The 15,976-nt window shown below is 34.4% G+C and overlaps 2 protein-coding genes across 2 annotated transcripts; one reads left to right on the top strand and one right to left on the bottom strand.

Annotated features, from left to right (window-relative positions):
* Window positions 1-1,332: 1,332 nt before the first annotated feature.
* On the top strand, window positions 1,333-7,110 carry LOC110999478 (facilitated trehalose transporter Tret1-like). Its single transcript, XM_045632709.1, has 9 exons — window positions 1,333-1,493; window positions 2,072-2,181; window positions 2,787-2,906; window positions 3,411-3,566; window positions 4,383-4,550; window positions 4,655-4,787; window positions 5,182-5,411; window positions 5,795-5,989; window positions 6,545-7,110. Exons 1-9 carry the CDS (start codon window positions 1,436-1,438, stop codon window positions 6,803-6,805), a joined length of 1,431 nt encoding a protein of 476 aa, XP_045488665.1. The 5' UTR covers window positions 1,333-1,435; the 3' UTR covers window positions 6,806-7,110.
* Window positions 7,111-7,186: 76 nt separating this feature from the next.
* Window positions 7,187-14,834, bottom strand: LOC110999492 (ovochymase-2). The gene is made up of 9 exons (XM_022268554.2): window positions 14,761-14,834; window positions 13,323-13,410; window positions 12,110-12,236; window positions 11,639-11,724; window positions 10,755-10,806; window positions 9,703-9,899; window positions 8,879-9,027; window positions 8,419-8,550; window positions 7,187-7,464 (listed from the first exon to the last, which is right to left on the bottom strand). Exons 1-9 carry the CDS (start codon window positions 14,761-14,763, stop codon window positions 7,306-7,308), a joined length of 993 nt encoding a protein of 330 aa, XP_022124246.2. The 5' UTR covers window positions 14,764-14,834; the 3' UTR covers window positions 7,187-7,305.
* Window positions 14,835-15,976: the final 1,142 nt, after the last annotated feature.

The raw sequence follows: 15,976 nt of genomic DNA, 5'->3' as shown, positions 1-15,976 counted from the left end.
ATGACATTCATTGTCAAGTTTGGCAATTAATTTAAGCTACAGATAATGATTATATCTCCTTTATTGCATTTTATTTATTGTTGGTACAAAAATTTGTCTTAAAATTGAATCAACACAATAGATTTGTAGTATTGTCTTTTATTAACATAACGGTTACACATTTAAAGAAAACCACTTTTTTTACGGATTGAAGTTATGTATTATTGTATTTAAACTTATAATTATTTAAACATAATTTTAAATTTATCCGACGTTTCGCGTGCTTTACAGCGTGCGTGGTCAAGGGTGAAGAACTGGCAATAAACTCTCCGCCACTCTTTTTAATCGCCAAGTTTTCTTTGTTTTACACAACGTTTGTAAGGAGCTGCAACGTTTCACCGGACATCTTAAGTAATTCATAGTAATAAAAGAAAGATTTGTCTCAGATTGTCAAAGATCCTCTGCAGCAGGAGACATGGTGAAATAGGAACACGCACTTACATTGTTGTAGGAACAACACGCAAATACATAGTCGAAATACCTCTACGTACGTACGTACATATGTTCTCTCGCCATGTACGTTGTTTTCTCTCGACGTACAGAGCTTAACTGAGAGACGAGGAAACCCGAGCAACGACTCGGGTCTGTACGTCATGCTCAAATCGTTTTTTTAAGTCATCTCGAAAAAAGTAAATCTTAAGTAAACAAGTTATAAATATGTAATGATGTGTAAATAAAGGATTATAAATTATAATCAAATAATAAATATTGTAGTATAAACGTGTTTGGAAAAGCCGAGGTGTTGGCTGTTCATGTTAGATAGTTAGTAAAAGGCAATCCCATAAATAACGCTCATATATAAAACGAAGTAAATAAAACAAAATCTTAAAACAAAAGTAGGCCCATGTTTAGTGGCTGCCATTTTTTTAATGGAACCTGGAGTGACAGGTGCATGCAATATTAAACAAAAATATTGCATATATTATAATCTAATAGGCAACTAGTGACTTTTTGGGTCCTGTTCTACATAGAATAAAAGTCCATTGGTGCAGCCGGGAATCGAAACTATGACTCCAAGCACAAGGCCAATACTATTCAAACAAAAACAGCGAATATTAATAAATCATTTTTCTTTAGTATAAGGAAAGTAACTTGTGAGACCCTGGAAATTTGAGTGATGGTGGTGGCTGTTATGTTTAAAAAATATGTAAACTTTTTCATAATGGCTATACACAGGTGAGGTTGAGTTTCATCGTTATATAAGTTATCATTAATTATTTATATTAACAATATTATCACCATTCAAATAGACTCAACAAATATAAAAGATTAGTTTATAAAACATTTAGTTATGAATATTCAGTCTACAAATGTCTGTTTAAATATTAATAATGATGTGTTAAACACCTATTCTGTACTCCTGAAATAAAGGAAAACTTTATGTGAAGAATTAAAAATGAAGTCAATCTTTAGCAAAGGAAGCCAGATTACGCAGTTAATATGCTCTCTCTTAAGTAAGTATTTTTATTTATTTCAACTTCGATGCATACAGAAATATATCACAGTTGACATATTAGAAAAGAAGGCCAAATTTCGACCTTATCGCTTTCAAGATGCGAGAAAAAAAGAGAAATTATAAAAGGCCAGCGCAAGAAGTCTAGACAAGATAAGTGGTGAGCATATTGTTACATAGCTTTAAAAGAAGCAAAGCATCTATCCCTGCGACAAATAAAAAAAGAATATATAAAGAGGAAAAAATGGCAGTTCCATTTCAAAATACTTCATCATTTTGCAGCCTGAGAAATTTCCAAAATAGAGTCTAGTCATTACTAGGAAAGGGCCTTATATAGAGGTCTTGTTAATCTTATTAATAATAATATTTACTTATTAATGATATTTACACTTAATAATAAAGTGGCTGCTAGGTGAGGGGTACCGGGTTCGATTCCCGGTTCATGTGCAAGTTTTAATTAAACGATGGCACTTGGAAACGTACCGAACGACGACAGACGAACGATTTTCGATTAAATAGAGGGTAGTTCGCACACTTAAATGCTAATAATTTTCTTTAGTAAATCTTCTCTTCTTGCAGCTCTAATACCAGTTTTCTCATATGGAGCTGCTGTCGGCTGGATGTCGCCGATGACCTTACTCCTTCAATCAGAAAATTCCCCAAAAAGTAAACCTCTTTCAGATATAGAGGTAGGGAGGTATTCCTTTCTTCTACGAAACCAGGCTAGCCCACTTTAAGATATCATTGATGAATCGTCTAACTGTCTCGCTGGCAGTAAATGTAAAATTAGAATCATTTAAAGTATATTTTGACGTTCATAAGTGTACATTATGTTATCTGTATGAATTAATGATTTTTGATTTGATATGATTTGAGTATTCTAATAAACGAGCTTGGTTTGGCTGATAGCTCCTCTCACATTTTGAAATCAAATTGCGGCTAGTTTGAGGTGCAATATTAACTATTTTCTTCTAAATCTTTTCTTTTTTATGTAATAGGATTTTTTCTCAAGAAACAAATTTACAGTAATAACAATATTTTTAACCTACATAATAATTAAATATAAGAATAAAAGAAATTTAATAAACCTTTCAACATTTCCTAGCTTTATTGCGTACAATTATTCGTTGAACAAAGAAAGCAGCAGCTTGAGATAAACCAGGCGCAAACTTAAAGCTTCTATTAGCGCCTGTGCCCTGTCCTAGTTAAAAGCTTCCTTAAAAGCTATCAAGGGGGAGAAATTAATAGTCTGTGAGGTTCAGGCTTCAGACGCTAACAATTGATCATCTTTCAGATATCATGGATGGCTTCCATTCCATATTTGATAACACTGCCTAGTGCTTGGTTGCTAGTACTCATCGCTGATAAGTTTGGACGAAAGTGCGCCATACTTCTAGTCTCACTATCTTGTCTAGTAAGTATGTTTTTGAATGTTATTCTTAAAAGGCTACGCACTTGCGAGCCTTGTGTCCATGGGCGGCGGCCATATTGCGTCTCATACTTCGTTTAAGCTGGATCCAGAAGGTCTCTTACGAGAAGGTTAACGTATTAAACAAGTTGAGACTCAGAACATTAAACAACGGAAAGTTACGTGCCTGGGTCCTCCTTCAATTAATTATAGTGGGTAAAATCCAGGGTAAACAGCGTATTGCTAGACGGATGAAATCATGGCTTCGCAATGTTGGCGAGTGTACGGGTATTGCGACTCCAGAAAAGTTGCTGCATCTGTCACAGGATAAGACACACTTCAAGAGACTGAAGGCCAACCTGCGCTAATGGATGTCCCCATTAAAAGACTCTTCTTTTAATTGAGGTCCATTCTAACGAAGAAAGAAAAACAAATTGTCTTTAAATGCGTCTCTATTGTCCAACTAATCAATATTGATGGTAGTTACTTAACCGGAAGTAATATTTATAGGGAACCTGGGCTATCCTTCTATCATCATTAGAGACATGGGCCTTGATCACAGCGAGAGCACTGGTTGGAATAGGCGCCTCTGGGAGCTATGTAGTTTTTCCAATATACATTAAAGAAATTGGTGAAGACAGTATCAGAGGAAGTCTTGGATGCTTGGTAAGTTGCTAAGTCTATATTTAACTAAGCAAATATCCAAAGTCTGATGATAAGCATATAAAAGAAACGATTAGGTTCATTTAACAGTAATAAAAATTATTTTAAAATTTAATAGGATTTTTATGTTACTTACATACACTATAAAATGTATTTATTTATTTATTTATTAACACTTTGTTGCATTACATAAAAGGAAAATATTAAACATAATTTAATGACAAGCAACTGGTGGCCTTATCGTTTTAGAGCGATTTCTTCCAGACAACCACTGTTAGTAAAGGAAAAACCACTATGAGTAAATTAGATAAGGTAGGCAAGAAGTGCAAAAATAAGAAAGGGGGAAAAAAACATACTTAACAGAAACAAAAAGAAATAAAAATAAACTAAACTGATACAAGTTACATAAAACAAAACAAAAAGTAAACAGTGCACATGAATCATGACAATCTAATTCAAGATTGTATGTTATGTGTATTGTATGTTATTAAATATATTCTTTTTTGTGCACTTCTTGTACTTTACCCTCGGTAGGTGTTTCTTCTATACTAGTGTTGTCTGGAAGAAATCGCTTGTTAAGTATACGGTCGCTCGTTGCCGAGTAACTTATGTAACCTGCTTTTGTATAATGTATCGAAGTGAAAATAAATATATGTAGTTGTGCTGATCACCAATATTTATCACTCCTATTAAAAAAGCTTAATACATACATTGCTCAAGCAATTAAATTGTATTTGTGCTGTGGTGAAATCATACTAGAATTTGATAAAGAATTAAACAAATAAAATTTCTAAATTTTTTTTGCTTTCTTTTACACAGATTGGCGTTTTCCATACCTGCGGAAATTTGTTTCTATACATCATTGGAGACATGTTAGATTACAATACAGTGTTATGGATATGCTTGTCTCTCCCCGTCACACACCTCATACTATCATCCATGATGCCGGAAACACCATCATTTCTGTTGAAGAAAGGAGAGGATGAGGTAATCAGGGATGAGGAATCACAAGATTTCGTATGACGAAGTTGAATGTGTTTAAGCTTAAAAATATTTAAGATAGTTTGCTTTTATGGTATTATTCATTTCAGAAAGCCCTAAAAGCTTTAGCATGGCTTCGATGCAGATCAGAAGATGATATGGAGGTGGTAAAAGAGTTGGAACATACGAGGCGAGAGCAGGAAAATGATGCTCAGTCTAACAAGTTCCTGCTTAAAGAAATATGTAAGATATGTTTTATATAGAAGTTATATCCAAGTAGAAGAATGTTGGCCTAGAGGTTTTCATTGATGCTGTGCTCCAATGGACTTTCTTTCTGTGTATTTAATATTCGCTCGAACGGTGAAGGAAAATATCGTGAGGAAATTGTCCTGCCTAAGACCGAAAACGCCAACGGTGTGTGACTCCGAAGCCCAGAAGGCTGATCACCTTGCCCATTGACCAGATGCTATGAAACACAGAAATCTAAGGTCATGAACTAAAAAATATTTTAGTGCCACATCTACTTTGGATACTTCATATATTTCTGAATTTGCAGAATATCAGATTAGTTGGACGATAGAATAACACCCTTATTCTATCGTCCAACTAATCAACATTGACCATTTGTTTTTTCTAGATAATAACAAGATCCTCTTCAAAGCCTTCCGAATCGCCCTCGTAGCAGTACTCGCAAGAGAAGTGTGTGGTGCAGTACCAGTTCTCAACTTTGCTGGTGAGATCTTCACAATGGCATCTGGAGGCAAAGAACTGTTACTGTCGCCAAATCAACAAGCTATCTTGCTTGGATCAGTGCAAGTTGTTGGTTCAGTGTTCGCTTCAAGCATTGTGGAGAAATCCGGAAGAAAGGTAACAATTTTCGGAAATATTGATACGAATAATGAAACAAACGGAAGTATCGGTGTCAAACAGCATCGATTCAAGTTATTAGATATTTGCTGCTGTTTGAGGTGTTTCATCAAATTACTGTACATTCAGGCCGCTAACGGTGCTGTTTAGTAAAGAGGCTAGACTTTCGAATTAATGGCTAATTAAGCTAGTTAGTTGCGACACGTACATATGAGATTTAAGTTTTTAAAATATTTTCCTTAATCTGAAGTTCTGGTTCCATTGTTCTAGAATTTAGTTCTATTTAATTTCTCGTTTCTTGTAGAAAAACTCTAACCTTAACGCAGAATTATATTTTTATTTAAATGCCTAAAATATTATAAAACTAAGACATTTGCTTCCAGAATCTTCTATTCTTCACGTCACTCCTCTCAGCACTAAGCATGGGTGCCTTAGCAACATGGTTCTTACTCCAAGACCTTGACATCAGAGCTACATCTTGGCTACCATTGGTAACCCTATGTTTGTGCATTTTCTGTGACTCTGCTGGTCTACAACCAGTTTCTATGGTTCTTGCAGGAGAGATTTTCTCATTCAAGGCAAGTATTTCAAATTATATAAACTTATATGTATACTGTATAAACTTCGCAAATAGCCTAGTTCTTACCTTTAATAGAGACTGTAATTTTTATTTTACACTTTATTATATAATTATATAATTATTTTGAATTTGTCAGAATTAAAAAAATTCTTACCTCCTTCGAAAGGTATGCTATGTTGCAAGCGCTAAAAGAACACACACAGTGTGCAACAAGGATCAAACTTTAACCATTTTCAAAATTATAAACATAATTATAATTTTTAAAAGGGATAAATAGACAATTAAACCAAATTAAAAAAGTTTGATTCCTTTTTCGCTGTAATGCGATACTTATTTATTGGGGATAGCACCAGCCTTGGGGTCATAACCAGGTAATAACCAGGCACCAACTTAAATCTTTATTTAGCGCCCATGCACTTGAACCCAAGGTTTCAAGAGTCTTTTCTTCAAAGGGAACAATTCGAAGCTGGAACATATTTTCTGTCATATGTTCCCAGGAACTACAATTCACGTGCTTCAACTCAAATTTAAATTTAATTTGTTTTTGTTTTAGTACCGTGGGACAGTCATGGGTGTAACAATGTCTATTGCTTCATTCTCGGACTTTCTACAACTGCTCTTCTTCAAACCATTGACTAATGAAATTGGAATATTTGCTGCGTTCTACTTTTTTGCCGCCGTCTGCTTCTTTATTTCTATTTATGTTGTTCTATGTATACCTGAGACGAGAGCGCGAACTTTGGAAGATATTTATGGGGATTTAAGGAAAAAGGAGAAAAGAGAAACAACAGAGAAAGAAGCAACTGATATTTAATTTATACAGTTTGTGTGCATTCCAAAATATATTTAGCTAAGAAAGAAAATAAACTACAGAGAGAGAAAAAGCAGTCTATAAAATTACTGGATTTGGGAAAACAAAATAAATAAAATATTTTTGAATATATTAGTTTGTATTTCAGATATCGATGAAAATTAATACCTCGTATGATTAAGATATTATGTTACTATGTCTTAACTATCATTGATTTTGTTTAAGATATTCAACTACAAATAGCAAAATCTAGCGCTAGACTAATAGAAAGCAAGATCAATATGAAAAAAATAAGATAGAAACATATGTATCAAAAAGTTTTATCATGAGTTTGTAAAATAAACGATAAATCTATTGAAAGAAAAGATAACATAAAATGAGATATATATAATTTAGTAGCCTATATATATTAATATATTATAAAATTGTATGTTTTTGGAGTTAAAATAAATAGAAAAGATACATAAAAACATCTTATTTCAACAGCACCGTATGGTTAATGGTTAATAGGTTGACTTTTTAAGCAAATAATTCTCTTCACTAAGGCCAAAACCCTTAAGGTTATCTGCAAGCCACTGTGAGGATAAATTAATAGCGCCAAGTTGAGCTGCAGACTTTCTACAGGGGCTTCTGGCGATGCCGTACACTGTCATTTTATTAGGCTGAAAGAAAGACAATGATTTAGGCCTGCTTTAACGGCCACTATGATAAAATTTGTAAAAGCAAGGTGCTTGCTTTTACAGCGTGGGCGAGTATCTAGACTTCTAAGTTTGACACCAATTCCAGATAAATTACCTTACCTATTATTATGACATTATGTTAACGTTTGTATTATATGACATTATAAAAATTATATGACATTTGCATGCCTATTTATATGTGGCTTATTATTATGACAATATGTTTATGTTTGTATTATATGACATTATTCAATTAATATGACATTTATACCACTATCATAACATTCCTGTATTTTTGCACTTTTCGATTTTGAGTTTTTAAAGATGGAGGGACTTCACAAAATATGGAGGAGCCTGAACCTCTTTTGTTGTTCTAAAGTCTTGCTTTTGCTCCGTAGTCAACATTTTTAACGCACATTCGGGACTTGAATCTACGACCTCAGGAATGCTAGAGCCAGCATTAGCATTCCTGGCATTCCATTCCTTGAAATATTACCGTACGAACTTTATCCCATTTTAAAGATCACGTTTCGACAGAACGTAAACAAAATACTTCTAAGTTTATATAACAAATGAGCGTTGATTGCTTACATCTAATGCATGCAGCAGAGAAGTATGGCCTAGTAGCGTGCGACTATCACCCCTGAGGTCGTAGGTTCGATCCTCGGCTGTGCATGGACTTTCTTTCTATGTGCGCATTTAACATTCACTCTAACGCTGAAGAACAAGCTGATCACCTACTTGTCTATCAAGTTGACTGTAAGATCATGCAACATAATATAGTTTCTTCAGTTATCTGATATGATTAATCTTGGCTATGCCTGACCTTTTTTTTTTCAGGAGAAAGTATCTCATTACCAGTATTTATTGAACCCTCATAGTTTACAAATATGTTATATCATATTTTGACTAACTAATATTATACAAATCTGTTACCTCCTCCTCACAGATCACAGGGGCTCCAGTAGCGACGAAACATGGTTCATCATCAATAGTTTTACCACAAGAGACGTCAACGGTTTCTCCAGCTCCCGGTATACAACTGCCTTTAGTAATTTCAACTATTGTCTGAAAATTTTAGAGAAAATTAAATAAAGAATATAAAGATACTACAATTTAAATGTAAACGCATGAAGAAACAAAAAATGATTTCTTGTTTCTCATCATCATGCAACATCTTTGTCTGCTTGATTATTTTTCTTTAGTGAAGGTCAGTCCGAATTATACCGAATGCTAATAAATATTGGTTATGATAAATCCCCAGTTGATTCGCCAATCAACAAACACAGGAAGCCATACAAAGACAAAACTGGAAAACAGGAAGACCTGGGGATATCTCTTCCAATTGAACTTATAATTTCCTCATCTAGAATATTCTAAAATATTCCCAACTCACCGAAACAAATCTATCTTTTGAGTCATATCCAAACGAGATACAGACAGGCTTAAAGGATGACGTCAGAGCTAAGCAGGCAACTTTACGTTTGTCGTTCCATTTCACTTCCTCGTCTAATGTAAATATTGCCAGGTCGTACGCATGTGTGCCTGAAATTAATAATATGCGATACCTCACTGACGATTCGATTATTATTATGACTGAGGCGATTTATTAGATCCTTTAAATCGCCTCAATCAACGGCAACTTGCTTGATACAATCCAGATTTATTCCTGATTGTGTGGGCTACCGAGCACTCAGGCTATGCCGATAATTTGCGCTTACCATGTATTTAAAAAAGTTGTAACGTAAGTTATTTAATCTAACATTGAAGATGGGCCGGGTTTCGGTATGGGATACCACCTGTTCAGACACACTGGCCCCGTCCCATCTTCAGAGTTGGTACGGCTGAAAAAGCTAAAGCCTGCAAATACAGGGGTCTAGGGTCTAAATATGATTTTGTCCCGTCGAGACTCTTGGTCCGTGGCATCCTAGCGCTATAAGGTTTTTTAGGAAATATCAAATAGGTTAGTCGACATCACTGGAGACTAAAAAGCATCTCCCTGACATCATATTTCAGTTTCTCACTTTTGTAGAAAAAATATGTCGTTAACAATCTCAGATATGGTCTGCGAAGTTTTTGATAAAAAGATGCTCTGTGTTTGGCTACCAGAATTTTGGTTCGAATTCAGAATTCCAGAATTTCGAAATTTGGGTTCGCACTGGTTCCAGGAGCTTAGTGGTTAGACTAATTGCGGAACAGTCACATTACACACCAACTAACCTGAGTTGTAATTTTCGTGCTGTTTTCTGTATGCAACTGAATACATATTCCTTGGTTCTGCCGAACCTGGTATTTTTGCCCAAATATCTTGGTAGACAGACACAATGTGACAAGTAGCAGTCGTTAAAACAACTTTAGATCCTACTAGCACTCCCGCGCAGAAAAGCTCGGCCGCATTTTTATTCTTTGCGTCACCTCTAGAAGATAAAAAAAATATATTAAAAAAAGACTCGTGAGTTATTTCTGTCATTCATGGACTTCAGCGCCAGCGAATCCTAGGGCTGGCCCTGGATTCGGGCACAGAAGGTCGATTACTTGCCTATTACATGACATGACAAATGATCGTGAAACAGATTAAACAATCTGAGGGCCAGCACTACTTCACTACAGCATCTTGGTATAATACAGTCGTTGCTTAGCTACGACTGCATTATACATACTTTGGGTGGCACCCGGTGTGGAATTTGGTTGTGTCACCCCATCGTAAAAAACAATAAATTTTATATGATAAAGGACATGGATCATACATTAAGAGATCGCGAGTATGGGACAGGGAATCCCCCACGACAGAGTCAGGCTCTTTTGCGGGAATACCCGAATTCTAGAAAGAGGAATCCTCGAAAAAGAAATTTTTATGCTAGCGATGTTTTTTTGTTTGTACATTGTTCTTACTAATTTGAGAGACCGGGTGGGTGTCACCCCAAAAAAGGTGACACCAGGTGCGGACCGACCCCCCATTGATGATGATTGCCATCACCCAAGCACTGAGGCTTCGAGGGGTGAGAGGAGAAAGTTGTGTGGCGCTAAGGGAGCGTTCAAATATTATGTAACGAATTTGAATTACGCGTTATTGTTAAGGTTTTCTGCTACTTTATACTACATAATGGAAACTTTAAGGTTTATAGAATCACTGGTTACTCACGATAAGTTTTACTATTGCCTTACTATTAACGTTACGGCGCTTTACATGAATGTATATCCAAATGAATACTTGAACGTTCTTTAACAGAAAAATGCTACTGAAGAAGGTAATAAAATTCACCAGATCTTACCTATACAATGAAACACACCATGGGCAGTAATCGCCATCGCGAGCAAAACATTCTGAAATTTAAAGAAATGTCTCGCTAAAAATCTATTTTGAATTTCAATTAGATGACATTTCGAAAAAAGATATTTCATTAAAAAACAAATGAAGTATCCTTTCATTTTTCTATTAATGATTGTTATTTCTTAAAAATGTGTGTTAAATCTTTATTAATCCCGAATAGTTTAAACTGGGGCAATCCAACTTCTTGATACAACAGGTACAAGACGCCTAAAGAGAACTAAATCTTTTGAGTTACCTAACCTAGTGTAGTTATTGTTGTAGTGGGGTTTTGTGTCTAGTGTTTAATTTGTATAGTAATGATAAGGTAATAATGATAATACCATGGAGAGAATTATAATAATTATTATTTTGGTTTCTTGGAAGATGTGTGTGTTACATTGTAACTAAACTGTGCAGATTTGTATATAAGTTTTTTTTCTGTATGCTGTAACTGACTAAACAATTTAATAATATGCAGTTGGAGGAATTTTGATATTTACCAATTGTGTAAATGGTATATATTATCTAATCCCTCCTATAACACGTTATAGAAAACGCGTTGTAGTATCCTCACATAACACGTTTGTATGACACCATATGTACAAATGATTCGTTAACAACGTTAAAATTTTCTTGTTAAAATGATTTAAAGTGAATATTATTAATATAAAAACTCAATATAACAAAAAAGGTGTCCTACAGAAATATAACGAGTACAATCCCCGCGTAATATGCGGGAATAGCTGTGTTATACGTAGGACTGAAGTCGCGTATTTTGAAAATACGTTCTGAGAGTACCTTTACTGTATATAGTACATTTAATTATGCATAATAAAAAGTTTTAACCTTCCTTATTCATGACTTCCGGGGGTTTGGTCATATTACTTTCAATACAGCACCAGTTAAAGCCAGCCTTACAGGAACCGCCTGATCTGAAACTCAAAAAACTTATTGTAACAAAGCAGCTGTTAACATACATAATAATAATGATGATGATGATGATGATGATGATGATGATGATGATGATAATGATAATGATAATGATAATGATATTGATAATGATAATGATTTATTTCAAGTTTGTTTCACAGAAAAAACTTACATTGAATGCTTAAAGAATGGATACAAAGTGAAGAGTATGATTGTATTTGCAATAAATAAGAATCATTTTTCGGATCCGAGTGGTCGGCATACAGCACATTGGGTGTCGATTACTCGAATCCGACAACTAGGTATTGTAATACATGGTATTACTTAGATCTGATAATCTTTTACTACAGTAGTAATGCTGAGCGTGGTTGTTTTTCATGGTTTTACCTGAATTCACTGATATGTATTATTCCTCCACGCTCGATTTTTTCTCCCTCCTTCTTACAATATGAATAATCTACACAGATTCCTGATCTTCCATCAGCCAATGTGCACTCTCTTCTTGTATTCCTTACTGAAAATAATTTTAATAAAAATCGTGAAACAATAAAATAATTTAAAATCTCGACCAAAGATGTATCTGTTTCTTTATTTTGTATGCCTGTCACATGCCGTCAATAGGTCAAAGGCATCTCTTACTCGTATGAACGAATGTTTATCGCGCATTAAGCTAATTAATTATTCCCCCCTCGCGTCTGACTCTTCTCGCCCTAGTAACTATTGCAACAGACGTATGTCGTTCGCATGGGATGAGACGGATTGTATCGCGTTTCGCGGAAGTAAAATGAAGTAAACGCCGAATGCTTTTTATTTTAATAACTCGTAAAATATACAATATTGAATGATATCGCTAGTCAAACAGCTCTCGGCCTATCCAATGTGCATATTTTTTTTTTTATGGCTCCATAATATAAGCCATGATTGAATAAAAACGAAATAAGGCAAACGTGAGGGTTTTGTTTTGTACGGAGGTATTAATATTGTGTTTTTAATTAGAGCCAAATCATAGGGAAGGAAATATTTATCGTTTTTAATTCAAACATAATATACTTAGTTGAAATCAAATAAAGAGTGATTTTGGTTAGTCCCCGCTCGGAACTACGTTCTTACTAAGAAACGTCTAGTACACAGCCAGAGTTAAAACATGCGACTGTCAAATGCATCATTATTTGTCCCTGAGGTCATGGGCTCAAACCATAGATTTATGTCAGCAAGCAACATCGCCTTTTGCCTTAGACCCAAAAACGTCGAGGCTTTATCAGCCTTTGAAGCTGATCACCGACTTGTGTATTATATTGAAAAATCTTGAAAAAGATTCAGAAATCTGATAAAATCGTTTTTTAAATATAAATATAACATAATACATTTTTTTTTAAATATAAATTGACTTCCTAAATCATGTTGTGACCAATCACCAACGAGCGCAACCTTTCGTCGTAATGGTGAAAACTAGAAATACGCATCCCCTTCGCGAGGGAGGATGTAACAAATACCATGACGAGCAAGATAAAATCTTTTACATTTGAACAGTATTAGCCGTTTCGACTTACGTATGCCCTGTTAAATAAAACAAAATATGATTGAAATGTGAAATGCAAACCATTGAAATTCGGCTTTCGTGCAGTAGTTTGAGCCACCACAGCTGATATTAGAAATAAAAACGTCAAACTTTCGGAAAACGCCATTATCTGAAACATAAAATAGTTAAATAATTAACTTACATACTAATAAAAATGTAATAAAAAATAATAATAAATAAGTATTAATAGAAAATTAAAATAATTTCTAAAAGTTTAGTTTCTGTCGGTACACAGAGCTGTGCCGATACTATTTAAAAAAAAAATCAGTGGCGCTACAACCTCTTTAGGTCTTGGCCTCAGATTTCTGAATCTGTTTCATGATAATTTTTAAATCTAATAGGCAAGTAGGTGGTCAGCCACCAGTGCCTGACACACGCCGTCGCCTTTTAGGGTCTAAGACATGTCGGTTTCCTCACAATGTTTTCCTTCACCGTCCGAGCAAATGTTAATTGTGCGTTGTTGTGCGCACATAGAAAGAAACTCCATTGGTGCACAGCCGGGTAGCGAACCTACGACCTCAGGTATGAGAGTCGCACGCTGAAGCCACTAGGCCAACACTACTGCCGGTACTATTTACCAGTCGCTTTAAATACACCACAGGCACCCTGAAAATTACAACGCAAGAGGGCCACTCTAACTGAGAAAAACATCTAATTTGTTAATTCTGTCAAAACTCACGTGTTATATAATTTTTTAAGGTCAATGATGATTTTTGGCTTGATACTTAAATTTTTACAAGAAGCATTTTCGTTCGATGGTTGGGGATTTAATTAAAATAATTGTTTATAATTTTAATGAAAGATCAAACACTACATTTTTCTAAAATTATTCTAGCCTTTACGTATACTTAGTGAAGTTTTAAGTGTCTAATAAAAATATATTTTAGCAACTTATTCATATTCCACTTGTTATACACAATTGTTATAGTAGTATATATAAAATTCTTACCACAATAATGATAATAAAAAATAGAAGTTATACTTCTTTGGCGTACGGAAAAAAAACTAAAATGCAGTAGTGATTAACGATAAATAATAAATTAATTAAAAGTAAAAAATAAATACTATCTCCGTCGTATATGAAATTGTTTTAAGAACACCAAAATAATATTTATTTATTCACACTGTTTAAATGTACTGTTACGAAACACGTGCTCTAAATATAAAAATACTAGAATATACAATTGGAACATAGTAATCGATTTCCATGCCACCTAGACCTTTACGATGTCGAATTTAGGTGTTGGTGTGCGCGCGCATCGTAAAAATTCACTTTCATCATTTTTCTCCATCGCGCAAAAAGAAGTATAAGTTCAAAAGTTTTGGCGGGGCGCAGTATACTTACCTTTAACGCTAGCAGCATTAAACAAACAAATATAACCAAACAATGAATTATTCCAGCGCTAAAAGCTGTAATAATGTATAATTAAATACCGTTATAATATAAAATTAAACTTACCATCTTAACACGGTTCACTCGAACCACATCTCCCACAGAACTGGTATTTCTGGCTGGCAAAGCGATGCGCACGATTGTTTATCAATATTGTTTCCTCATACTGATTTATTTTAATAATCAAATGTTACTTTTCCTTATTCGCTGTTATTACATATTTAGCCAATGATAACGGAAATACTAATTATGTAAATTATTTACAAAATAATACATATTATTTACAAATAATAAAAAACCGAGATTTGCAACGTAGATTTTGTAACGTAGGTATGGGCATACCTTTGACATGTTGAGGGCCTTTCGCGCGCAAATACGTTCGGGGGATATGTTTAAAAGTACATATAGTGCATTTAAAAGTAGAGATAAAATGTTTTGCGATAGATATTAGACATAATATAACACGACACTTTGTTATAATAGTACAATTTATGATAAACACAAGTAAATATAAGAAGATTGATACATTATGGTTAAACGCACTCGCGAGCCCTCTGGCATTGAGAGTGTCCATGGGCGGCGGTATCACTTAACATCAGATGAGCCTCCTGCCCGTTTGCCCCCTGTTCTATAAAAAAAACTAATTTGGGAAATAAGTCCATCGATATTTGGATTAGTTCCACTGATACAAAAGACGTAAAGAGTTTTCCCAATTATCGTCAGTCAGTCTTGTAAGATGTGTTGATTTATTGACTTTCATCAATGAAATGAACTGCATTAATACTGCCAAACGCACGAATCAATCTTGCGAATTTTCTAAGCTGCGGCAAATTCTCTTTTTCCAGGTAATTTTTGTTGAAATCTTTTGATGTGTCGTAAGTATACATTGTTCAAATACATTGTATCTCGCAGGCCGGATTATATAATATATATTTATATTTTATAATACGAGTTCAAGGATGAAAATCGCAGGCTGAAGCCACTAGGCCAATACTGCTCTTTAAACTACTATAAATATTCCAACAAAATGTAATAAACTAAATATATCACAAAATTGTGGCAACATTGTATGCTACGCATAAAGTATATATGTTGTAATGTCAAGACCTTAGATAACGGCTTAAGGAGTATACAATTTAACGGTGCAAATATAATTAAATTATAAAAAAAAATATTTCCTCCATTTTCGATTTGGTTCCCTTTGGAGTGGGGTTCAAGTGCACAGGCGAAAATAAAATACAGGTGTCAGGATAAGGTAATGCTGGCAGCATTAAAGGTACAC

The sequence above is a fragment of the Pieris rapae genome, chromosome 20, assembly GCF_905147795.1.
Source record: "Pieris rapae chromosome 20, ilPieRapa1.1, whole genome shotgun sequence".
Lineage (NCBI taxonomy): Eukaryota > Metazoa > Arthropoda > Insecta > Lepidoptera > Pieridae > Pieris > Pieris rapae.
The sequence above is the reverse complement of the archived record's forward strand: the minus strand, read 5'-3'. Positions and strand labels throughout refer to the sequence as shown.

What these genes read in the sequence shown, in the direction of transcription:
- LOC110999492 (XM_022268554.2), bottom strand. An exon ending in ACGAAAGCCGAATTTCAATG is followed by an intron (nt 12,237 to 13,322) that starts GTTTGCATTTCA and finishes AATTATTTTCAG; the next exon opens with TAAGGAATACAAGAAGAGAG. An exon ending in GGAAGTCATGAATAAGGAAG is followed by an intron (nt 10,807 to 11,638) that starts GTTAAAACTTTT and finishes TTTAAATTTCAG; the next exon opens with AATGTTTTGCTCGCGATGGC.
- LOC110999478 (XM_045632709.1), top strand. Translation starts at nt 1,436, where the DNA reads ATGAAGTCAATCTTTAGCAAAGGAAGCCAGATTACGCAGTTAATATGC. An exon ending in AACCTCTTTCAGATATAGAG is followed by an intron (nt 2,182 to 2,786) that starts GTAGGGAGGTAT and finishes ATCATCTTTCAG; the next exon opens with ATATCATGGATGGCTTCCAT. An exon ending in GAGAGATTTTCTCATTCAAG is followed by an intron (nt 5,990 to 6,544) that starts GCAAGTATTTCA and finishes TTTTTGTTTTAG; the next exon opens with TACCGTGGGACAGTCATGGG.